The sequence below is a fragment of the Rhinolophus sinicus genome, chromosome 1 (genome assembly GCF_057876585.1).
Source record: "Rhinolophus sinicus isolate RSI-liver-muscle chromosome 1, RSI-T2T, whole genome shotgun sequence".
In the NCBI taxonomy this organism is placed as follows: Eukaryota; Metazoa; Chordata; class Mammalia; order Chiroptera; family Rhinolophidae; genus Rhinolophus; species Rhinolophus sinicus.
In genome coordinates this window covers 104,730,898-104,756,661 of record NC_142501.1, presented here as the reverse complement: position 1 = coordinate 104,756,661, position 25,764 = coordinate 104,730,898, and the positions used below count along the sequence as shown (strand labels likewise).

General features: G+C 39.9%; 1 protein-coding gene and 1 long non-coding RNA gene across 2 annotated transcripts in view; both read right to left on the bottom strand.

Moving 5' to 3' along the window:
- Positions 1 to 8,533, bottom strand: part of LOC148759149 (uncharacterized) — a 28,863-nt gene extending 20,330 nt beyond the window's left edge. The window contains exons 1-2 of the long non-coding RNA XR_016021072.1: positions 8,498 to 8,533; positions 5,909 to 5,981 (exon numbers count right to left, since the gene is read on the bottom strand). This is a non-coding gene — a long non-coding RNA (uncharacterized LOC148759149). The remainder of the gene's footprint in view (positions 1 to 5,908; positions 5,982 to 8,497) is intronic.
- The window catches only part of LOC148759148 (ankyrin repeat domain-containing protein 26-like), a 119,658-nt gene that overhangs the window by 75,412 nt on the left and 18,482 nt on the right, over positions 1 to 25,764 (bottom strand). The window contains exons 4-8 of the mRNA XM_088793084.1: positions 24,840 to 24,954; positions 24,504 to 24,677; positions 18,784 to 18,890; positions 17,335 to 17,472; positions 14,923 to 15,013 (exon numbers count right to left, since the gene is read on the bottom strand). Coding sequence (XP_088649210.1) covers positions 14,923 to 15,013; positions 17,335 to 17,472; positions 18,784 to 18,890; positions 24,504 to 24,677; positions 24,840 to 24,954 — 625 coding nt within the window. The remainder of the gene's footprint in view (positions 1 to 14,922; positions 15,014 to 17,334; positions 17,473 to 18,783; positions 18,891 to 24,503; positions 24,678 to 24,839; positions 24,955 to 25,764) is intronic.

Genomic DNA, 25,764 nt, shown 5'->3' with positions numbered 1-25,764 from the left:
ACAACACCTGGGCCCCTCTGCCCACTCTCCCAATCCTACCCCTGCCTTTCCAGACACTCAAGCTGGCCCCTGAACTGAAGAGTAGTGTCAGATTACAGAGGAGTCATTATACCAATTGCCTTCTCTGACAACAGTGCTATAAAATCAGAAATCAACTACAGGAAAAAAAGCTGGAAGACACACAAATTCATGGAGCCTGAATTAACATGTTACTAAATAATGAATGGGTTAACTATGAGATCAAGGAAGAAACCAAAACATGTCTCGAGACAAACGAAAATCAAAACACGACAAACCAAATCTATGGGATCCAGCGAAAGCAGTCCTAAGACGGAAATTCACAGCATTGCAGGCCTACATAGAGAAACAAAAAAAATCACTAACCAACAGTTTACCTTCACACTTAAGGGATCTGGAAAAAGAACAGCAAAATAACCACAAAGGGAGTATAAGGAGGGAGATAATAAAGGTCAGAGCAGAAATCAATGAAATAGACACCAGAAAACAATAAAAAACATCAATGAAGCCAAGAGTTTGTTTTTGAGAAAATAAACAAAGTCAACAAACCTTTAGCCAGGCTCATCAGAGAGAGAGAGAGAGAGAGAGAGAGAGAGAGAGAGAGAGAGAGAGAGAGAGAGAGAGAACCCAAATTAATAAAATCAGAAATGAAAGAGGAAAAGTGACAACAGACACATAGAAATACAAAACTATTTAAGAAATTACTATAAGCATCTATATGCCAACAAATTAGACAGTCTGTTAGAAACGGAAAATTTTCTAGAAGCATACAACCTTCTAAGCCTAACTCAAGAAGAAACGGAAAACCTGAAGAGACTGATTACCACCACAGAAGTTGAGTCAGGAATCAACAAGTTCCCAACAAACAAAAGCTCTGGACCAGATGGCTTTACAGGTGAATTTTACACAACATGCAAAAAAGAATTATCCCCCATTCTCCTCAAGCTATTCCAAAAAATTCAGAAGGAGGGAAGGCTCCCAAACACTTTTTACGAGGCCACTATCACTCTGATCCCCAAATCAGACAAAGACACTACAAAAAAGAAACAAAAAAACTATAGGCCGATATCTCTAATGAACATAGATGCAAAAACCCTCTACACAGAATTAAGCAATATCACTGAACAGAATTAAGCAATACATTAAAAACATTATACACCATGATCAAGGGGGATTCATTCCTGGCATGCAAGGATGGTTCAACATCTGCAAATCAATTAATGTGATACACCACATTAACAAAATGAAAAATAAAAATCATATGATCATATCGATTAGATGCAGAAAAAGCATTTGACAAAATCCAGCAGTCATTTACAATAAAAACGTTTAAGAAAATGGGAATAGAGAGACCAGATCTCAGCATAATAAAGGCCATATATGATAAGCCCACAGCTAACATCACACTCAATGGGGAAAAGCTAAAACATTCCCCTTAAGATCAGGAACAAGGCAAGGTTGCCCACTTTCTCCACTTCTATTCAACATAGTGCTGGAAGTTCTAGCCACAGCAATCAGACAAGAAAAAGAAACAAAAGGCATCCAAATTGGTAAGGAGGAAGTAAAATTGTCATTATATGCAGATGACATGATACAATATATAGAGAACCCTAAAGAATCCACCAGAAAACTATTAGAACTGATAAACGAATTTAGTAAAGCAGCAGGATACAAAATTAATATTCAGAAATCAGTTGCGTGTGTATATACCAATAATAAAATATCAGGAGGAGAAATTAAGAAAAGAATCCCATTTACAATTGCTTCAAAGACTATAAAATACCTGGGAATAAATTTAACGAAAGAAGTAAAAGATCTGTACTCAGGAAATTATAAGACACCGAAGAAAGAAATGAAAGAGGATACAAATAGATGGAAGCACATACCATGCTCATGGATAGGAAGAATTAATAGAGTTAAAATGTCCATACTGCCTAAGGCAATATACGGATTCAATGCGATTTCTATCAAATTACCAAGGATGGTTTCCACAGGAATGGAGCATATAATCCTAAAATTTATATGGCACCACAAAAGATCCCGGATAGCCTCGGCAATCTTGAGAAATAAAAACAAAGTGGGAGGTATTACGATACCTGACATCAAATTATACTACAAGGCTACAGTAATCGAAACAGCGTGGTTCTGGTGTAAAAACAGACACATTGATCAATGGAACACAATAGAGAGCCCAGCAATAAATCCATGCCTATATGGCCATTCAATCTACGGCAATGGAAGCAAGAATTTACGGTGGGGTAAAGACAGTCTATTCGATAAATGGTGTTGGCGAAACCTGGACAGGCACGTGCAAAAAAATGAAGCTTGACCACTTCCTTACACCATATACAAGAATAAATTCAAAACGCATTAAAGACATAAGTGTAAGATCTGAAACCATAAAATTCCTAGAAGAAAACATAGGAAGAAACTTTACAGACGTTACCTGGAGTAAGATTTTTACTGATATATCCCCTCGGGCAAGGGAAGTAAGAGAAAAAATAAACATGTGGAATCACATCAAACTAAAAAGTTTTTTTCACAGCAAAGGAAACCATCACTAAAACAAAAAGGGATCCTACTGAATGGAGAAGATATTTGCCAATGACATATCCCATAGGGGTTAATATCTCAAATTTATAAAAAACTCTCTCAACTCAACTCCAAAAAAACAAACAACCCAATTAAAACATGGTCAGAGCACATGAAAAGTCATTTTTCTAAAAAGGACATAAGATGGGAAACAGACATATGAAAAAATGCTCCACTTCACCAATCATTAGAGAAATGCAAATAAAAACTGCAATGAGATACCACCTCACCCAAGTCAAAATGGCCGTCATCAACAAATCAACAAAGAACAAGTGCTGGCGCGGACGTGGAGAATAGGGAACCCTCGTGCTTTGTTGGTGGGATTGCAGATTGGTGCGGCCACTATGGAAAACAGTACGGAGGTATCTCAAAAATCTGAGAACGGAACTACCATATGATCCAGCAATTCCACTCCTAGGTATCTACCCGGAGAAATCTAAAACTCTAATTCAAAAAAATTTATACACCCTTATGTTTACTGCAGCACTATACACTATAACCAAGACATGGAAACAACCGAAATGCCCATCGGTAGACGACTGGATTAAGAAACTGTGGTACAGTTATACAATGGAGTAGTATACAGCCATAAAGAAGAATGAAATCTTACCATGCGACAATATGGATGGACCCAGAGAACATTATGTTAAGTGAAATAAGTCAGACAGAGAAAGACAAATACCATATGATCTCACTTATATGTGGAATCTAAAGAAAAGAATAAAAGAATGAACTAATCAGAAACGGTCTCAAACACATAGAGGAAAAACTGAGGGTTGCTAGATGGGGGGTGGGGATAAGGGGGAAAGTGAGGGGATTAGAATGCACAGTTGGTAACCACAAGAGTGCCACGGGGATACGAGAGTCAATTTGGGGAATGAAATCAATAATTTCGGCCAATCGAATGCAACAATGTGTTAAAAAGATTAGTCATCATGACCAAGCAGATTCATCCCAGGTGCACAACGATGGTTAAACGTTCGGAAATCCATCAATGTGATTCATCCCGTAAACAAAATAAAGGACAAAAATCACATGATTATATCAATTGATGCAGAAAAAGCGTTTGACAAGCTGCAACATCCATTTGTGATTAGAACACTTAATAAATAGGTATAGAGGGACACTACCTTAACATAATACAGGCTATATATGACAAACCCTCAGCTAATCTCATAATTAATGGTGAAAAACTGAAGCCCTTTTCTCTACGTTCAGGAACACAACAGAGCTGTACCCTATCACCTCTGCTTTTCAACAGTGTTGGAAGTCCTCGCCAGAGCGATCAGGCAAGACAAATAAATAAAAGGCATCCAAATTGCGAAAGAAGAAGTTAAATTGTCAATCTTTGCAGATGTAGATATAGAAAAGCCTAAAACTCCACCAAAAAGCTATTAAAAACAATCAACGAATACAGTAAATAAAGTTGCCGGCTACAAAATCAACGTACAAAAGTCCATTGCATTCCTATATACTAACAATGAAACCTCAGAAAAAGAAAGGAAAAGAACCAATTCCTTTTGCAATTGCAACAAAAGGAATCAAATACCTACGAATAAACTTAACCAAGGAAGTGAAAGACCTACATGCTGAAAACTATAAGACATTTTTAAAAGAAATTGAAGAAGACACAAAGAAATGGAAAGACATTCCATGCTCATGGATTGGAACAATCTACATAATTAAAAATGGCCGTATTACCAAAGCAATATACAGATTTAATGCAATCTCCATCAAAATCCCAATACCACCTTTTAAAGAAATAGAACAAAAAAATCATCAGATTTGTATGGAACCACAAAAGACATAAATGGCCAAAGGAATCCTAAGCAAAAAGACCAACGCCGGAGGTATCACACTCCCTGACTTGAGCTCGTACTACAGGGCAACAATAATCAAAACGGCATGGTATGGGCAGAAAAAGACACATAGACCAATGGAATAGAATTGAGATCCCAGAAATAAACCCACATAAACATGGACAGATAATTTTTGACAAAGAAGCAAAAAAGCATACAATGGAGAAAAGACAGCCCCTTCAACAAATGGTGCTGGTAGAATTGGAAAACCACGTGCAAAAGAATGAAACGGGGCTGCTATCTGTCACCATGTACCACAATTAACTCAAAATGGATCAAAGACTTAAGCATAAAACCTGAAATAATACACTGCATAGAAGAAAACATAGTTACTAAACTTGTGGACCTTGGGTCCAAAGAGCATTTTATGAATTTGACTCCATAGGCAAGGGAAGTAAAAGCTAAAATAAACAAATGGGACTATATCAAACTTAAAAGCTTCTGAACAGCAAAAGAAACCATCGACAAAATAAAGAGGCAACCAACTGAATGGGAGAAGATTTTTGCCAACAGTACCTCTGATAAGGGGCTAATATCCAAAATATACAAAGAACTCATGCAACTCAACAACAAAAAAACAAACAACCCAATTGAAAAATGGGTAGAGGACCTGAAGAGACATTTCGCCCAAGAGGACATACAAATCGCAAATAGACATATGAAAAAAATGCTCAACATTACTAATCATCAGAGAAATGCAAATAAAAACCACAATGAGATATCACCTCACCTAGTTTGAATGGTTATGTTCAACAAGACAAATAGTAACAAGTGTTGGAGAGGCTGTGGAGAAAAAGGAACCCTCATACACTGTTGGTGGGAATGCAGACTGGTGCAGCCGCTATGGAGGGCAGTGTGGAGGTTCCGCAAAAAGTTACGAATAGAATTACCATATGGCCCAGCAATCCCTCTCCTGGGTATCTACGCCAAAAATCTGCAAGCATTTATCCATAAAGACAAGTGTGCTCCAATGTTCATTGCAGCTTTACTTATGGTGGCCAAGACATGGAAACAACCAAAATGTCCTTCGATAGATGAATGGATAAAGAAGTTGTGGTACATATAAATAATGGAATGCTATTGGGTGGTAAGAAAAGATGAAATAGGACCATTGGTAAATGGGGTTTAATATGTGGTGATGGAAAGAGAACTGACTCTGGCTGGTGAACACACAATGTGAGATATAGATAATGTATTACAGAATTGTACATCTGAAATCCATGTAACTTTACTAACAATTGCGCCCCAATAAATTTTAATTTAAAGGAAAAAAAAAAACAACCCTCGAATGGTGATATTTTATAAAATGGTTCACAGTGACAAATTTTCCATTACAAACATAAAACAATGATAGTTGGAACACTACTAAATTTTACAAGTAAGTGCTACAAAAACTAAATTCAGAGTAAAAAAGTTAATTTCACAAAGGAGCACTTTACCTTGGTATCAACATCGACGAGCCGTTCCGCTGATACAGACCAGGAATCATTCTTGCAAGTTTCGCGGGAAACACTTTAGGGTCAAGACACACAACAAAAACAAGTGAGTTCATTTCTTGACAAAAGCAACAACAACAAAGGGCGTAAAAGGTCAGCTATCTGCATATGAAATGAAGTTTCTTGATATGATTAAAATTTGTATGATGTGCTAGAAAAGCTATTAGTTACCTATTTCTGCCTCCACCACTCCCAACTCATGCAATATTTAATGAAGATACACTCTAAGTTTCCGTAACAAAGAATGACACCCAATATGTTGGCAACACCTGAGAGTATGTTGTTTTCACCAAAAGTCCTGAAGGCTGAATTGAAACGCAACTAATAGCTGACATAACTGGAACCTGAACTGGGACAAAAGCGAGGACCTAAATCAAGGTAGAAAGATACACTGACCCTTCTCCATGGTCTGTCCCTGGTTCAAAGATTAATCTGCGTCAGTCAAAAATGGCAGTCTTGCTTTAACGTAGAAAGCAGTTATTAAATCGCGCCATTCCTTCCTTTCACCCTGAAACACTACAGTCAGTTCCCTGAAATGTGTGAAATGTTTGCAAGTCACACGTACAAAAGTCAAAGAACAAATATGTATGTTCTTAGCCTCCCCACTCCCAGACCACTTGTCCTCACAGCTTCCTGGCAATCTCCAACCTCCAAAACTTCAGCCTACGAAAGCACAGACTCCTGAAACAAGGATGGGCTCAAATGACCCACAGTAGGAGTTCTCCATTTCCCTGTTCCTGGAAAATAAGCTAAATGGAGCCTCGGTCATCCAGTCCTAACACAGGCATGTTACCACCGACCCAACTCCATTACTGTTTTCACAATCAGTCCTATCTCTGCCCAACCCTCCATATCCATGGGAAGGACATTAGCACATTGGGAAAAGAGGTGGAGGTGACGAGACACCTGCCTTGGGCGAGTGATCTATGTAGTTCAGCAATCTCCAGTGCCTTAGCACTCGAGGGACATAAGCCCCCTAAGTAAGCTGGGGTGCAGGTGGATGATTCCACATTCCTACTTGCTATTAAGAGAATGTTTCCAAGGGCTCAAATTAGTATAATGTGTTTTGATACAAAACTTACATTTTGCTACTTTTCCAATTTAGCAAACAAAAGCAGCAAGATTTTCAGGACGCTCTTGCACCCCTTACTTTAATCTGCTTTTTTAGACGATTACCAACATCCTGTGTCCTTCCTTCTTGTAATTTCTCTTTACCTTGTCATACCCTACTATTCTGATCTCTTTTCCCTTATCTGATCTCTAATCTCTGCTCTAAAAGCCTTATTCCTATCCCAACCTGTGTTCCTCTTGAAACTTGGATTCAACTGCTAATTCCATTCTTATCTTCTTCCACTGCAGTCACTAGACCTTTCCATTATTAAAACACTCACCCAAATGATGATAAAGAAGGAAGTGTACTGGGCTTAGACACCTACACTTAATCTCATTTCATCACTCACTGTACTCAAATAAGTCACATAATCTCTTTGAGTTCAAACTCATGTGATCAACCACTTGACTAAAACATTAACGGCAGCATGAAGTACTAGGGGGTGTTTGAATAATTAATTGCTAACATCCCTTCAACACCTGGAATTCTATGGACTTTTGATTCTGTCTAGAAAAATGGAGAACACTTAGCTGGCAGAAGTGGAAAAAAGTAACAGAACAGAAAAAAAAAAAAAAAAACCCCGAGAAAAGCAGAGACACAGGTAAAAAATCAAGAAAAGTCATGGAAGAAGGAAGAAAGACTCTGGAAAAAAGGAAAGAACTTCCAAGAACAAGGGAAAGGTATCAGCCAGAAGAGAAACACAGGCTGGGGAGTGAGTAAGTAGAGAAATCAATTGGAAATATCATCTCAATTTGTGCTGCAGTAACACAACATGATCTATACACACATGTTCTTCACTTACAGAACAACGATTCGTCCCAAGAAGGCTACATCGCATTATACCTGAAAACACTTGCCTGATTAGGTCTTGCTTATGCACAACCTGTGGTTCTGTGGCCACAGCGAACTGAGATCTGCCTTAAACACTGATGGTGAAAACAAGGTTCTCGAGACTGCTGCAATTGTGGAGTACATTAACACAAGAGCTTGCGCTCACTGGGCTTGGGAGGACACTTCTCAATCAGTGTTAACACGTCACTAAACGGGACTCTCTGAGTCCACCTGACTTGCACCTGTACCTTGAATCCAGACCTGTCCAGACACTTCTCAGTACAGGCTGAGGGACAAGAGAAGGGACTTGGGAAGCCAAGCAGGCCGAAGGTCACATCACGGGTCAGCCACTTGTAACTATGGTACAGGGGTCAACTAATCCACCTCCCGGAACACACACGTCTAATGAATAAAAACCAGGCCGAACAGCACAGCTCCTTTGCGAAGTTACTGTGCCGACGACCTGAGAGAACCAACGTTAGGCACATAGTACAGGGCCTATTCCAGAGCAGAACACTCATTAAAGCTTACTGGCTTCTCTCTGCAGTCTCTTAGTTAACATGCAATTTTAGAAATCCATAAAATCCTACCTCCTCGCATTGTTGCATGTAGAACACTCATCCACTGTTAAAGAAAAAATTCAAATAAAGTGTAAATACACAACAGAAAAACACAGAATTTTGAAAGCGTCAGATTGAAGTGATGTAAAAACATTTCTTTGGGACAACCCCTGAAGGCTATAGTAGAATGAATAGTAATGATACTATTGGTCGGCAATTAATACATGCAGATCCTTTACATTTCTCCTATTTATATGTGTGTATATATATTTATATTTATATGTTCATACATATATACACACACATATATATGTATATGTATGTCCTTATGTATGTTTGTCTGTATTATATATTTATATCAAATGAAAGAAAAATAAACGGGATGTGCAAAAATTTGATAGCTACAAGTCAAGTGCTACTTACAATGATTGTAATCCTAACCAGACCCATCAGAATGAACGAAAATGGTATCAGTAGTAAAATTAGTATCATAAGCTAACAAGGTGAAATTTAAATAGCATGATGTTTCTGGACTTCCGTCATGAAGAGCAGTTTGAACCCTTTTTTGCTCTTACACAGTACCACTGGTGCCGCTCTTCGGTCAAGGGTGTTCAGCTTAGGATGAAACACCCTGTTATTAGCAGCTTAGTCAAGAGGAGTCTAATTTGCAGCACGGCAAAACATGGAAACAGACTCTTTCCGGCCATCTCTCCAATGTAGGGCAAGTATGAAAGACTTTGTGATTCCAGTTTTATCAAGTACAACCCCTGAGACTGTTTCCCTCATTGCTTGAGAGTCTATCCGGACTCACCTCATAGAGCAGGAAGGTCCAAAGAGTCATTGCTGTATAGCAGCGTGTGATGCCATTTTTCTCATCCCTCACCATAGTGGCAAATGCGTATAGAAATCATGGTTTTTTACCTTGTAAGTCATATATCATCAGATCCTAAGCCAATGAATAACAGCAAACAAACAAAACCCCCCCAAAACAAATAACTATCACTTGTAGTATAATAATGTACACTGATTACAGAGTTCCTTTGGTTTCTAAATTTCTTCATTTCTTCTAAAACTAAAAACATAGCTCTCGTATGAAAAGGCAGTGGTTAACAGAGTAAGTGAAAATGAAACAAAAAATTATATCCAACATGTAGGATGAGTTACCCATGGATATACCAAGAAACTCAACATTCAGAGAAAAAAACGTGCTTCCCTATTGACCTGCTGCTCTTCGCTCTCCATCTGATAATGTCCTAGTCACTCTTCTCATGTCCCATTGAAATGCTAGTGCACAATCTGGAAACCTAGGAATCATCTGACTTTCTCTCTCTCCACTATCTTTTTACATTCAATCATCACTAAATCGTATTAACCATAACACTCTCCAGGCTCTGCTTTGTTTTGCCACAGCCACTGCCATAGTCAAACAGGGGCTCTGAGCAGATGGCTTTCACAGGGGGGGAAAAAATGAAACACCACCTAGTGTTATGGTTACTTCCTAAATGAATAGGATTTATTGTCAGCAAAACAAATGAGAAAGATATAAGCCAGCAAACACCAACATGTTAAATGGAATAAATTAACCTTCCTGACTTTTTTTCTCTCAAAATGGATGGCTGAAAACATCATAGCGCACTGATACTAGTTCAAGGAAGTAAAAGCCTCCTTTGTCTGCCAGTTATTTGTAGGCGCTTTTCTACAAACTAGCCTCTATGTGAGGGGGCCAGCAAACTTCATCCTGCCGTCAGCTTTTGTAGATAAAGCTTTACTGTAGCACAGTCTTGCCCATTCAGTTGGCCCACGACTGCTTTCACACCATAATGGCAGACGTGAGTAGGTATGACGGAGACCACATGGCCTAAAATCAGGCCCTTTACAGAATAGGCTTGCTGGTCCCTGCTTTATACCACAACCAGAGTGTCCGAATGCCATCTCATCTTTTTCCTAGTCTGCTCTAAACTCTCCCATGATCCCTGCAGTAACCACTGCTGAGTCCCTGCCCACTTGCCATTTCTTCGTCTTCATTCTCACTGGAGAACCACAATGCTCTGTGGATATTTCCTGTCCCAATACACAAAGAGCATGGCCTCTCTCCAGCTCCACAGAGAAAAGTGATGATACTAAGCTAATCAGTGACTGCTTTACCACTAACTGGTGTGGGTACCAGCATGTGCCAGACCCCAGCCTGTAAATGTCACGTGGGTCTACTGGCAGCCTCTCAGTTTTCTTTCTATTAAAAGAATCACACAGCTGGACATCACTGTTTATCATGGCTTGTGGCAAATCAAAACCACAGTGCAATACCTCCTCATGACTGTCAGATGGCTATCATCAAAATGGTCCCATATAACAAATGGTGGCGAGGAAGTGGAGGAAAGGGAAAACCGAGCCTGCACTGTTTTTGGATTTGTAAATTGTTATAGCCACTGTGGGAAACAGTAAGGAGATGCCTCAAAAAGTTAGAAATAGAACTGCCATGAGATCTTGCAATTCTACATCTGGGTATTTGTCCAAAGAAAACCAAAACACTAAGTTGAAAAGATAGCTCCACCTCTATGCTCATTGCAGCAGTATATATAGTAGCCAGGATATGGAAGCAACATAGGTGTCCTTCAATAGATGACTGGATGAAGAGGATTTGATATGTGTGTCTGTGGGAGGTGTGTGTGTGTGTGTGTGTGTGTGTGTGTGTATACAGTAATACTATGACTGATATTAGAATAATTAACTCATCCATAATATAACTGATATAATAATAACTCATCCATAAAAGATGAAATCTTGCCCTTTGTAACAATATGGACGTTCCTAGAGGTATTATGTGAAGTGAAAGAAGACAGAGAAAGACAAATACCTTATGATCTCATTTACATGTGGAACCTAAAAAAGCAAAACAAACAAAACAGAAACAGACCGATAGCTAGAAAAAGCACCTTGACTGTTCCCAGATGAGAGGGAGTTGAAGAGATGAATGAAAAGGAAAGTGAATGAGAAGTACAAACTCCAGTGATGAAATATCTAAGCCACAGGGATGCAGTTAACGGCACAGGGAACATGTCAAAAATATCGCAGTCACTTTGAAGGGTGATAGATGCTTACTAGACATACTGTGGTGATCACGTCACGAGTTATAGCAATGTCAAATCACTATGTTCTACACCTGAACTGATATAATATCGTATGCCAACTATATTTTCATAAAACATAAAAGGAAAATAGAAACCCCTGCAGAAACGCAGTCCTCAGTCTTTGGATATCGTCATGTGAGAATATGATGCTTGGAGCTGTTGCTAATTAACCAGCCAGCAAATGGGACCTAAACAAAACACTGACGACCTCACAACTGAAACAGGGAGAACAACAGGGATCCTGATGGCATCACAGACCCACCAAAACCATCCTGGTTCCTCCTGTGGTAACCACTGTTAATTAGGTCACCTATTACCTGCGGCTAAAACATTCTAACTGATATACTTCCCAAGGCCTACAGGATAAGAGCAACTCCTTTGTCTAGAACTAAAGACTTTCCTAAGCTTGCCTTACCTAGGTATTCACCACCTTCTCAACCATTCCCACAGCACGCTTTTCATACCATCAAAACTGAACTGCTCGTAAATCTGCAAAGGTCACTGTGTGTCTTAGCCTATGTCTGCAGTTCCTTCTGCCAAACCTGTGATCTTGATTATTCTTCCCTTGCCCAACACGGTCCTTCTGCTCTTTATCTGGCCAACTGCCACTCACGCTGCACACTTCCCTAAAATCCTACCCAGATTTTTACAACCGAAATCGTCAGCATGGACATCGAGTGTCTGGCCCACAAGGTGTGACAATTACGTTCACGAACTCACCCTAGAAAAAGTGCTGCATACCTCACTGCTGAGTATCACTATGGCCACCTTCGAAGGACACCCCTGGGGAAGCTGTGCACTGACGCCAGCACCTAGTCTACTCTGCGAAGCAATTTTGGAACTCTTTTTCTGGAATGGCCATCAGAGCTGTTGTCGTGTTACTCTTGATGTCCTGAATGTCTTCAAAATGTCTTTCTTTCCATATTTCCTTTATCTTCGGGTAAAGAAAGAAGTCATTGGGGGCCAGATCAGATGAGTAGGGTGGGTGTGTCAATACAGTTATTTGTTTACTGGCTAAAAACTCTCTCACAGACGGTACCGTGTGAGCTGATGCGTTGCCGTCATGCAACAGCCATGAATAGTGGGCCAAATGTTGAGGTTGTTTTCTTCTAACATTTTCATGCAGTCTTTTCAGAACTTCCCAAAACTAAACATTGGTATCTGTTTGTCCAGTTGGTACAAATTTATCATGAATAATCCCTCTGATATCAAAACAGGTTAGTAAAATTGTTTTGACTCTTGATTTGGACTGACAGAACTTTTTTGGTCGTGGAGAATTGGCTGACTTCCATTGTGCACTTTGATGCTTTGTTTCAGAATCGTAATGGTACACCCATGTTTCATCACCAGCGAAAACACGGCTCAAAACATTGTCTTGACTATCCAAAAGGTCTTGGCAACCTTTGACTCTCCTTTGCTTTTGTTCATCAGTGAGCTCCTTTGGAGCCATTTTTGCACACACCTTTCTCATGCCAAGATTTTCAGTTAAAATTTTCCTGTTTCTCTATCGATGTGTACTTGGTCTGCTATGCTTCTCACAGTCAGCCGATGCATTTGACTCACAATTCGATGAACTTTTGCAATGTTTTCCTCAGTTCTGGTCGTTATTGGCCACCCTGACGTCTCTTCATCAGTGACGCAATCTTTCCCCTCAGAAAAACGTTTAATCCATTTGTACATGGCCGTTTTCTTCACGACATTATCCCCATGAACCTGGACTCACATGTTTCTGATTTGACTTCCACTCTTGCCAAGATTAACAAGAAATTTAATGTTTGATCATAGCTCTAATTCAAGCTCAGACAGCCTCGCAATGGCACACAAAAACATGCAACAACAATAATGAGCGCCACTCAGCAAGACACTGCCACACGTCAACACGAACACAGCTCTGAGACACTGATATACCAAGGTTATGAAACCTTACTGAGCTGTTTGTACAGTGCTGCTAATAATGTAAGTGCACGCTGGCGAGTTCTCGAACTTAATTGTCAGATCTCATACTACACACCCAATGAAAAACAATAATGATAATGATAAGCTCTCAGTGGGCTCTGGCACCTAGTAAGCACTGTGTAACGTATAGTAAATAATAGCAATGACAACGATAAGAACAAGCTCTTGGAAGGTAGGGACTGTGGTTTTAAAACGCTTGTCTTCTGCAACATCAAAATAATACTTAGTACCTAAAAGACACCTGATGCTTACATAGCAAACGGCTGCAGAGGCAAATAAATAAATGAATGAAAAGATTGCCCTTGAAAATTCTGTTTTAAGAAACCCCAGAAATAAACCAGGGACAGCTCTAAAGTATTAGGGGCACATTAAAGATCAAATTCCGTCTCATCTCTGTGTTTCCTATAACTTGCAAAACCACCGACACAAGTGCTTTGATAGAGGTCTACTATGTTTAAGGGGTCCTCGGGCATTTCATGTTGTACAATGCACAAGGTGCCACATCCAGTGAGTAGAATAGCGTTTTTGTCATTGTGAAACTTTTCTGTACTTTTATTATCATCTTTCGAGTCCTAAGTTGGGCTATGGGAACATTTATTGTGATTATCTTTTGACTAATGGCTACAGAGCATCTTGTTCTAGAGAAATTACACTGTCATGACAACTATCCAACGAACAGAAGAAAACAGCTTCTTCTAATGAGGTCAACATGTCTCACTCTGTTTTGACTTATGAGGAAAAAAGGTGATACTAGTGAGAACTTGTTGGCATAGCCACATGGAAAATAACCCATGATTCTCAGCAAGGCACAGCTTTACTGACTTGCATCAGGAGATACCTTTCAAAAACAGTCTCACTGCGATTCCTTCACACTGGCTAAGTTTTGCAGTTCTTACTGTTTGCCATTTGTTTATGGGACTAGGAAGGTATTGTTGAGTTCCTAGTTTTAGTTACATTATGGTGAGACAAACCACAATGTAATCACAAGAATTCATTCACTACCTGTAAGCCATTTGATGTAAAATTTAAACAAAGGTCCATTTTTAGAACAAGTCCAACTTGTTGCAAGGTGATTATAGAAGAAACATACAACATACTGATTTAAAAATCATTTTTCGTATTTACACAAATATCATATGGGATTGTAGGGGTCATGACTAGATAAATGACTTTCTTTTCACACAATACGCTCTCAGATTTTAAATACCGACAATTCACTTTTATAATAATTCTGAATACTAGACTATTAAGAAAGACATTAACTAAGAAAGAAAAAATATACATGCAATATACACATTTTGCTTTAACAGCTCTTTCAATAGCAAGACTTTCTTAGTCTTACTGTATGTCTGGTAGGACCACAAAGTATACTTCACTATTAGGAGTCTTACCTCGACTGTTATTGTCAGAAGACTTTTTCCATCTCCTCTCTTTTTCACAATCAGAAATTAGTTTGGCGTCGCTATGTGTAAAAGAGGTGATAATATTACTGTGGTATAACTGACAGGAACACATTTATCAAAACATGGAATTCTTAGAGTATTTCAGGTAATGTCTGAGCTAATATAAAAACTTGAATTATCCCATACGCTTCAATTTTGTAAGTTCTACAGACAAACAAAGAAAAAACAACTCATAGACACAGACAACAGTTCAGTGGCTGTCAGAGAGTAAGTGGAAGAGGGGATAGATAGTAGAAAAGGGTAAAGGGGGTCAAATACATGGTGACAGAAGGAGAACTGACTCTGGGTGGTCAACACACAATGTGATATACAGACAATATATTAAAGAATTGGACATTTGAAACCTATGTAATTTTACTAACCGTTGTCACCCCTATCAACTTAAGTTAAAAAAACAACAACATGGTAAGTTGTACAAAATTTTTCTTAAGCATGTGATTAAAGAAGACAAAAAAGCAAGGTGAACCAGTCATGGTGAGGGCAGAATAGTTCAGTCAGTTAATTAGAATTAGCAGGGGCAAGTGGCGAGAACTGAGAAATCCTAGTTCCATAGTCCACAAGATCCATTGTCGGAGAAGTCACTGCTGTTAGGCTCAGAGTTTTCCTCTACAAACCAAGCAGCTCACTGCCTTATTTTACAGGTTGTCAGAGGATCAAATAGATAATACAACAAAATGGAAGGCAATGGAATAAGTTTTTTTGAGCTTTAGTTTTTGAAATTGTTTTGGAATTCCAAATAAATCTAATGTGTGCTTTTCATAGGTTCTATTTAACATTCAAATGCTGCAGTTTACAGAAAATGTTTTAAATGTTGGTTATTAGCTATTCTTTCTTTGTGGTTTGTAATTCAGTACATCTCAGCTATTATGTAATTTGTAATTAAAGGCATTTAGAAATATGTTACCTCAATAAGTCAGATAACGTAGTTGCCCCCTATTATCGTAGCTAATCACACCAGTGGCAGAAAACGTATAGAAGTCAAGACCTGGCTTGGACTACTTCTGTCTCATGACTACCTCCTGAAACTCTGAACTATCAGATCTTTCTAACGTTCCTAGGCATCCCCAGTTGACTTGGAAGATATAACACATGCACATTCATGAGGCATGGAAGGGGTGCAGCTAGTCTAACACCAAGTAACCTCCTTTAGATCCAGAGCTTCCTGTTTACTGGCTTCCATGTCAGGCAAAACTTTAAATATTCTGATACTTGAGGGAGAGTCAAGTCACTTGACAGATTTTCATTATTTTGGAAAACAGATCACTGAGCCTCATCTTAACTAAGGAATCACAGGCAAGTTAGTGCCTGCTACTGTGGGAAAGGCGTTATGGGACCTTCCAGGACCTAAGGAAAGATACTCCATGGGATAGCAAGTGGCCTTGGCGTACAGATCTGGTAACAAAGGAGAAAGGAAAGTCTGATCTTTTCCTGCAGCATTACTGGCACCTCTCTGACAGCTCAGAATGTTCCAACTAACATGTGCTAGCAGAAGACAAAACAAGACACTCAAAAGGGTAAGTCATCATGAGGTCTGGGCTAAGATGTGGGCCCCGCATAGTTTTGTTTTTCAGTGTTGGGGAAGGGTGTGTGTGGCTAAAGCTAGAAGTCCAAGCTCCCGGGACAGGGTGCTGGTGCTCTGGAATAGGGGCTGAGAATGTAAACAAACACATGCGTGTCAAGTAAAAAATATCGTCACTTGGAAGTCCAAGTGTGGAAAACCACGAACACCGAGGACTCGGGATCAGCAAGGGCACCTGGGAGCACAGGTAGTCATGATGACAGGACCCATTGCTACAGCAAGCCTGCAGCAACACAATCAATGGAAACCAATGAATCACCAGAATGACCTTCGTTCCCTCTCCATCTGACTTGTGAAAGAGGATGGTCCCCCTTGGACTTAGGGAACACTTTGGCTTCTTGAAAATTTCAAGGGGGAGAGCATAGCCGATAGCCTCCAGAAAATAGAGAATTTCCTGCTAAACTGTACATTTTACACCCCCAAATAACTAGTTGAAAAAGTCAGAGAAGAGACATTATTGGTACCTGACACACAGGGGTTATGCTTGGAATGAAATGGAGAATGTTGGGATCCCTAGAGATAAAGGTCTTCAAAGTTCTGGGATAAGGAATCTGTCCCTTTGCTACGTCTTCCACGTCTGACCGTTTGTTTGGTTTCTGGCTGAGGATGTCTACTAACTCACTACCATGCCCCCACTGCCTGAACCCAGTTATGAAGTCTCACCTGTTACCTAAGAAGTAACAGTTAAAGTATTTGGAAGTTCAGTTTTGTGATAATTAGCATGTCAATGTAAACACTTACTCCTTCAAACCTTTAGATAAAGCATATTCTTCTGCAGTGAATCCAATGTCATCTTGAGCAAAGACATCTGCACCTGCCTGAAGCAGCAGCCGGACTATATTTGAGGATTTAGCCCATACAGCAAGCATGAGGGCTGTTCTGAAATAACAGACAGACAACTTCACCCTTAGGAACTGTAAGTTACCTAAACAGCAACATTGAGAGACTCTACCGAGTTCAATATATTGCTTATCTGTATAGAATTGACCATTTACATGCTTAAGTGTTCATCTTTGTAAATTATGTCCAAAGCTAAAATGAAGGCACATGAAAACAACAAAAACAAAAAGCCTCTTGCCCCACTTGGGTACTACCTAGAAGTTGCTAATTTAAAGTTCTTTAATAGACAAGTAACTCTGCTGAGGTCACTTATCTGAAGTAGGTGAAGATTTCAATGAAGAATTTCCCGTTTCTTCCTTAGTCTTATATACGTTACATCCAAAGTCAGCTAGAAGTCAGGTAAATTAAAGCTAGTTGGCAGGCTCAAAACAATAGTATTAATAATAATTCTAGCAATCATTGTCATCATTGAAGTTAATGGTGCGCATAAGCACGTGCTGGGCACCGAATTACACGCCAGGTCATGACACACGACCATCCTCGAAGGAGATATGATTTTCCTCGTTTCCACATCGGGAAACATGTTTGGTGATGACAGTAATGTTCCCATGGTCACACACGTGACACGTAGGAAAGCTGAGCATTGAACCCAGTCCTGAGTGAACTGAAAGCCCATCTCTTTTTTTATCACCCATCCATGACTTGTTTCATTAAAGAAGAAGTTTATTCAGTTAATGTTGTCTTTCTCCCTTCTACTCATACCAATTAAAAATGATAAAACAAAAACACATCAAAATAGACTAGAAATGAAAAAGGATAAAAACGGAGGAATATCTGGTAGTAGCAATTCACAGTCACTTAGGGAAATCCCTATGACATCAGCATTCCTTGAAGAAAACAATTTCAAGCAGAGTCATCCAAACAACAAAATCAACTCCTATTAACCTTTAACGTGCATCTTTTAAGGAAAACTGAATACACGGCAGAGGTTAAAAAAACTGTCAGAGAGACTAAATCCCATATTGTATCATAAACTAAGTTAGACTCCATACTATACAAAACTAGTAAAATTACAGTGAAAACCCTTTAGCTAATATAATACCATGTGACCCCAAACTGCAATGACAAATGACATCAGTCGATATCATAAAGGAATATGAATCCTGCAGGATACGGTTCTTCCTGTTCACCAGTCAGAATAATTGCTTTTCTACCTAACGGACGATGTGCTGATATTTTTCACTTTGTAATCATAGGTTAATCCTCTTCTTATTAATCTTTCTGACTTGAGTAACTGTTACCGCTCTAAAACAGTTCTAAGTTTAAAAACAACAGAACAAACCACTGTACCTTTTCCACTTATCAACTGCATGTATGTTTGCATGTCTCTCGAGTAAAAACTCCACCATTTCCTGGCTCTTCCGATGCACAGCAAATAAAAGTGGTGTAAAATCAAACTGTAAAACAGAAAACATTTTACAGCTTAAAAACTACATAGTTCTACATCGAATTTGAAAACTCATAAAAGATCCTCTAAACTTGAACATACACTAGAGAAAGTAAATACAAAGTAGCCCTCTGTGCTGTCATCTGCGGCTCTTCCCTTTAAAATATCCTCCTTCTTCCTCTCCAACGGATGAACTTCCACCTTATTCTCCAGAACTCCCCTCAAACACTGACAGCCCTGGTTCCAAAATCTTTGCTCCTATCACAGTCTCTACCGCACTGCACTGCAGTGATTTCATCGTTCCCGTCTGAACCCGGAGCTTTTGGAGGGCAGGGGCTATTCTTCATCCCTGTGTCTCCAAGCTCGAAATCATAGACGTAAATGCTTTAAGTCGTTTTATTGAATTGAAAACCTAAATAATTGTTTCTGGGGCAGTGTTTGTTACATTGTATTCCAAAGAATATGTACTTTACCAGAAATTAACTACTGTGGCCCAGTAGGAAGATTCCAGAAAGAGCACCTGTGTTTGAGAAGTATTATAAAACTGTGCTTTATATGGCTATTACTAAAGAAGTGTTTCAGGTTGCTTATTCCCGATTTGACAATACTTTTCTGTGGCAAACATTAACGTTTGAAATATCATGGAATTTCAGGGATATAGTTTGGAGAGCTTTCCAACAGAGGTGAAGGTTTTCTGCAGCTTATGCAAACATGCTTGCTTCACTTCTATCCATGTTCTCAGGATCCCAGATGTCAACTTCAGGCTCTCCTGCTCCAAAAGGGTCACTAAAGAAATGGACTCTAAATTAAAAAGAGTTAGGCTTCAAATGACCTTTGATTGTTTATCGCTAAATGGTCCATGGGTTTTCTCCCATTATAAGATGATGGGTTTTTATCTGGGCTGTTGGTAAGCTCAATGTGAAATTTCATTCTCAGTTACAATGATAATCTTGGGACCCCAATGCCAATCTAATTTTTGAAAAAAATCTGTTTTTATTCTGGGTCTATTTTAATTGCTACTTAAAATTATTTTACGGCTCAGGCAAAATATAACTCCGAAATAAAATATCATGGCTTATCAGTTAACGTTTTAATACTGATCTTTTAGCATCATGAAAGCGACTAAATCACTTGCAGTTTTAAGGAACCCTGTTGAGGAGGAAGATAGAATGCTGACTGGAATATGCATGACACCTACAACTATAGCCATCACTGACCTCATAAGACTTAAAGCCATTTCCATGGGTATGATCATTTATAGGACGTATAATGAAAAAGGAAGTTTTTTTTCTTTTTCTTTTTCTTTTTTTAAAAGAAAAACAACTTAGGAATTCTAGCTTGAAAAACTTACTCTCATTCTAAGGAGATTAACAGAGAACACATATAATAAATCAACATGGACTGTCTTGAAAATCTTGAAATGTTTATCAAAATACTCTGTACGAGAGGAATCGCACACTCCAGTGCTTCCGGAGGCAAAGAAGGGGACCCAAGTAAGTGAAGAACCCAGGTGGGGACAGCAGCACTCTGGGGAACACATGTCTCATAGAAGAGGCGCAGCCTCGCCACAGGACACCCACTGTAGTCAGGGCTCAAGGGGACCAGGCTGGATTCGTTAAGAGAAGCTTGACATCGTTGTTTCTCATCGGTCCCCAAACTCTCGATGTTGGCTCAACATAGGGGGGCAAACTAAACATATCGAGGAGCCACAACTAGTCTATGGCCCACTTGGGATTTTTTATCTGCCTTTTCCAAATGTTTGTGTATAATGTGAATATTTGTATGTAAAATCTTTCCGTTTTTTAGTATCATATGCTTCATTAAAAACCTGGGCCCCAACATGCAACAAAACTGTCATTTAGACTCATTACACCCACTTCAAGAATTTTTCCCATTCTTATTCAAACCATAATCTATCTGTATTCATTTTTCAGATTGTTAATCCAATGGATAATTACATTAGAGGACTGCTGACACTAAATTATTGACACTTCCCATCTGTATTGCTACTAACTTCATGGGATTTCATGTTTAAACCTACCATCGTGATTAAGCCACGGCTCTATGAATTTCCCAGACATACTGAGAGAGTTTATCACACACTTTCGATCACTGCAGCATCATTTACGGTGGCCAAGAAACGGAAACAACCACACTGTCCTTCAATAGATGGCTGGATAAAGAAGATGTGGTATGTATACACTATGGCATACTGCTGTGCCATAGAACAAATGAAATGCTGCCATTTGGGACAACACGCATGGATCATGACATTATTATGCTGTGCAACACAAATCGGACAGAAAAAGTCGAGGACCATACGACTTCACTCATATGAGGGATAGGGAACTGAAAGCAACAGATGAACAAGACAAAGAAACAAAAACTCATAGACACAGACAACAGTTGAGTGCTTACCAGAACGTAAGGGGGGACGGTGGATAGTAGAGGAGGGTAAGGGGGGTCAAATATACTGTGAAGGCAGGAGAACTGACTCTGGGTGGTGAGCACATAATGTGACATATAGATGACGCATTATAGAAATGTTCATTGCAGCTTTGTTTACGGTGGCCAAGACATGCAAACAACCAAAATGTCCTTCGATAGATGAATGGATGAAGAAGTTGTGGTATATATACACAATGGAATACTATTCGGCAGTAAGAAAAGATGATATAGGAACATCTGTGACAACATGGATGGATCTTGAGAGTGTAATGCTGAGCGAAATAAGTCAGACAGAAAAAGCAGAGAACCATGTGATTTCACTGATATGTGGTATATAAACCAAAAAGAACAAGACAAACAAATGAGAAACAGAATCTCATAGACACAGACAATGGTTTGGTGGTTGCCAGAGTATAAGGGGGGTGGGGGGTGGGGGGTGGGAGATGAGGGTAAGGGGGATCGAATATATGGTGATGGAAGGAGAACTGACTCTGGGTGATGAACACACAATGGGATTTATAGATGATGTAATACAGAATTGTACACCTGAAATCTATGTAATTTTACTAACAATTGTCACCCCAATAAATTTAATAAAAAAAAAAAAAGAAAAGAAATGTACACTTGAAACCTATTTAAATACAATAACCACTGTCATCCCAATAAATTTAACTAAAAAACAAAGAAAAGAAAACTGGAGATTTACAGAACAACAGGCAAAAAAGTAGGCTCACAATTTCCTATTACTGCAGGAAACCCTGCTTGCAGTAAGCATTTGTTGATCTAACAAGCGGAGCACAAACAAACATGCAAAATTCTTAAAGGGCCCGATTCTGCGCATTAGGAGACCACCCATCAGCAAATTTCTGAAGATTCTCTGAGCGCCAGTGAATGACTGATGGCTGAAAGGAAAAAGGTGTTCTTCTTTAAGCCAGTAGATACCGCCAATGATATTTCCTTCCACTTCTCGAGCCCAGAGGTACAGACAGTTCAAAAGTCAGGCGAAGAGTGTTGGGAAGGAGAGAGCTGGAGGGTAATCACCTCCCAAACTCCACCTCTTCTAGAGATATTTAAGTATCTGAGATCTGCGAATTGATATATTGCACTAGTAGTTCTTCACCAAGAGTTGTATCCGAATCTCAGGGAAATATTTCTAAATAACACATGTCCAGGCCTTATTAGCTTTACTCAGTCAAAACCTTCAGGGAAGAGCCTAGCTTGTGAATGATTGTAAATGTTTTTAAAGTTCCTAGGGTGACTTTGATTTGCCAGCACAATTCTAGCCGAGAACTAGTCCAGTAGACGATCACTTCAGTCTCTTCTCTCGCCTATGTCACCAATTTCCTCTGACATTGAGGATTAGGCCAAATAAAAGTGGAAGAGACATGTCACTTATGAAAAGCACACTTAATTTCCTGGGTAGGAGAGGAAACGGGATTAATAACTCAAAATGCAACTTGATTTCGTTAAAGCTAAACTCCTTTCTTCTCATGGGACAGTCTAGATTTCACAGCAGAGTTTAGACTCTTACCTAGGTGGCTCTTTCTGCCAGAACAGGATGATATGTCACTTAATTATCTGTCCTTCCCTCGTTTCCCACTTAATTGCCACCTGTTCACTGTAATTTGGAGGATTCGGAGCCTTCCTAGAAGTGGTCTCGGGGGAGTTTAAAACTCACTGACTCTCTCTCCCAAGCTAAGGATTATTATCCCCCAAAACTGCAGAGGACCTTGACTAAGCATATAAACTGAAGGAAAACAAAAATAAAAAAAACACTTTTTATTAATTAAATTTATTGGGGTGACATTGGTTAGTAGTTGGTTGCAAGTGTCATTTCTATAATACATCATCTGTATATTGCATTGTGTGTTCACCACCAGAGTCAGTTCTCCTTCCATCACCATATATTTGACCCTTTTTCCTCATCTATCACCCCTCCCCTCTCTACCCTCTGGAAAATATCGAACTGTTGTCTGTGTCCATGATTTTTTGAAAAATCTCTTCTTGTTATTTCCTCTCAATAGTTCAATTTCCAAATTCCCCTGCATATTTCTCACAGTTATTTCCTTTCCCTTTCCTTTTTCCCTCTCAGGCTTTGGCCAATGGGAGCTAAATAGCTTTATATAAATCACTTGTTTATAAATAGCAACTTGTCAACAGCAGGAAGATTTCAATGATATTGTAAAATGCTTTTGTTCGTTTGAGTTTTAAGGAGAAGCCGATTTCAAAGGCAAATTGTGCTTTCCTGCATTGTTTTGCATTAATTGGAAAACAACTCGGACGTGAAAAAACACTTAAAAAAGGAAGTGTTGCCTCTAACAAGTTGTGTTTTCACAAGTAATTTGTCACAAGTGCATAAAGGAGAGCTGTGCCCTCTACTGCTACTTTAGAGGTATGATCATGTGAAGTAAAATTTTAGAAAATTGAGTTCCAACTGTTTGCATTCAGGGGACGCTTGAGCTTCCAAAGATGTAAAATTGACCCTTCCTGTGTCAACCAAGGGCATTCCTGCTGGGGTTGCATTGGCGAGCGGTGATGTACGTCCAGGAACAAAAAGGGGTGAATGCAACCCCATCACCTGCTCCCTCTGTACGACAACCCGCCCAGCGTCTCCACGAGGCTGAGCAGGAGCCCCACTCCGAGGTGGAGACCCCAAGGGGGGCCATGGCTGGCAGAGTGGCTAGGAGCACAGGTGGATGCCCCGGCTGGATGTCCAAACGTGACTGGCCCTCCTGCCCCAATCTTCAGAACCCCCGAGGCCTGGGCTGCTCAGGGCCTGTGTCCTGCTGCTTCCCCTCCCCACCTGCATATCGCCAGCTCCCCGGCCAGGACCCAAGTTCCACCCTTCCTCCCACCCACCCCCAGGAGCACCCATTTCCTAGGCCCTGCCCTGTAGCAGCCACCCCCACATACTTCCAGCCCACCAGGTCTTCAGTCCTCGGTGGGCTCTGAGCCTTGCACCCACTCCCACGCAGTAACAGGACTGTTACAGGCCAGAGCTGGGCCCTTTCTGTGGCCAACCCATTTCCCCTTCCTGACTTGGCTTTGACTTGTTTCTGTGGCGACAGGGCCTGATGTACAGCATGCAGTATATATCGACTAGAAATAAAATGCTTGTGGCTGAAACACATGTATTATAAATAGTGTATAAATACATACATCTGTGGATCTATACCTCATTGGTTGCTTCCATATCTGCCTGGTGTTGCAGGAGCTGTTCAGCTATCGCCGTGTTGTGCCCCATGGCCGCATAGTGGAGAGCCGTGTTGCTAAGGAAGTCCTTCATATGTGGGTCCGCTCCGTGTTTTAGTAGGATTGTTGCACACTCCTCTTCCTGGCTCTCCACGGCCTGTCAGGATTACGTCATTAAATAAACGGTAAATTATGGGAATTCAAAGTAAGCATTCCACAAGTTTCCACAATTAGGTATAGTTAATTGAGAGAAATTCATTTTTATTCTAAACAATTAAACCAAATCCATCTCCTGTTGACAGAGCTGGCTACCACATACCTTCATGAGAGCTGTCTTGTTTCTGTTGTCACCGACATTCATCTGGCATTTCTTCTCTGCTAGAAGAGTCACCACTTCCAGACGGCCAAAGGCGCAGGCCAAATGGAGAGCAGTCCTATGAGGGTGAGAGGACATTTAGGACATTACAGGGCACCGTCTCAAACATGCAGTTCTGCATGCAACTGTAAACATGACACACTACTCCAATGCCTTCAGAACCAACACAGAGTTTTCTTCTGCACAAAGGACAACATTCACGAGCTCTTGTTACTCGCCACACTAATGAAAGAGCAGCCTAAGCGACTACAGAGAGCATGCCCTGGGGAATCAGCTCAACTCGGGTTTGATCCTAACTTAACTCTACCACTTAATAGCTGTCCCTTAGCCTTTGTGTGCCTCCATTTCCTCATCAACAAATGGGGATAAAAATAGTACTTAACATCACAGGGCACTGTTGTTGGCTTAAATGGGAATCTATGCAAAGTGTTTACTTAGGTTCCTAGCACAAAACACACACTCAATAACTGTTTGGTAATATTATCCGAATTATTACCATCACTACTACTTTACAAGACAACATTTCAATTAAGTAAAATGATATCATTCTACCTACTTTGCAGCTGTGTTTTAAGGATTAAGAAAGAACACTGCATTGCAGTGGTTCTAAGATGCTTCTTTTCTCATATTTTAACACCTCTGACACTGGAAGGCAATGCATAATTCAGAATGCCTTGAAAGTATAGTTGGCAGCATTTAAATAATTTCTTACTGGTACTTACAAGAACGGGCATCCTACCACCCGTGGTGCCTGACGTGAAGTGAAATAATGGAAACACACCAGACCTTCCGCAGTTCTCCTCGTAAGTTGGCATCTAAATAAATGTTCGTTCTTAAGAGCATCACGGGGAAAGAGGACTAAAATCAC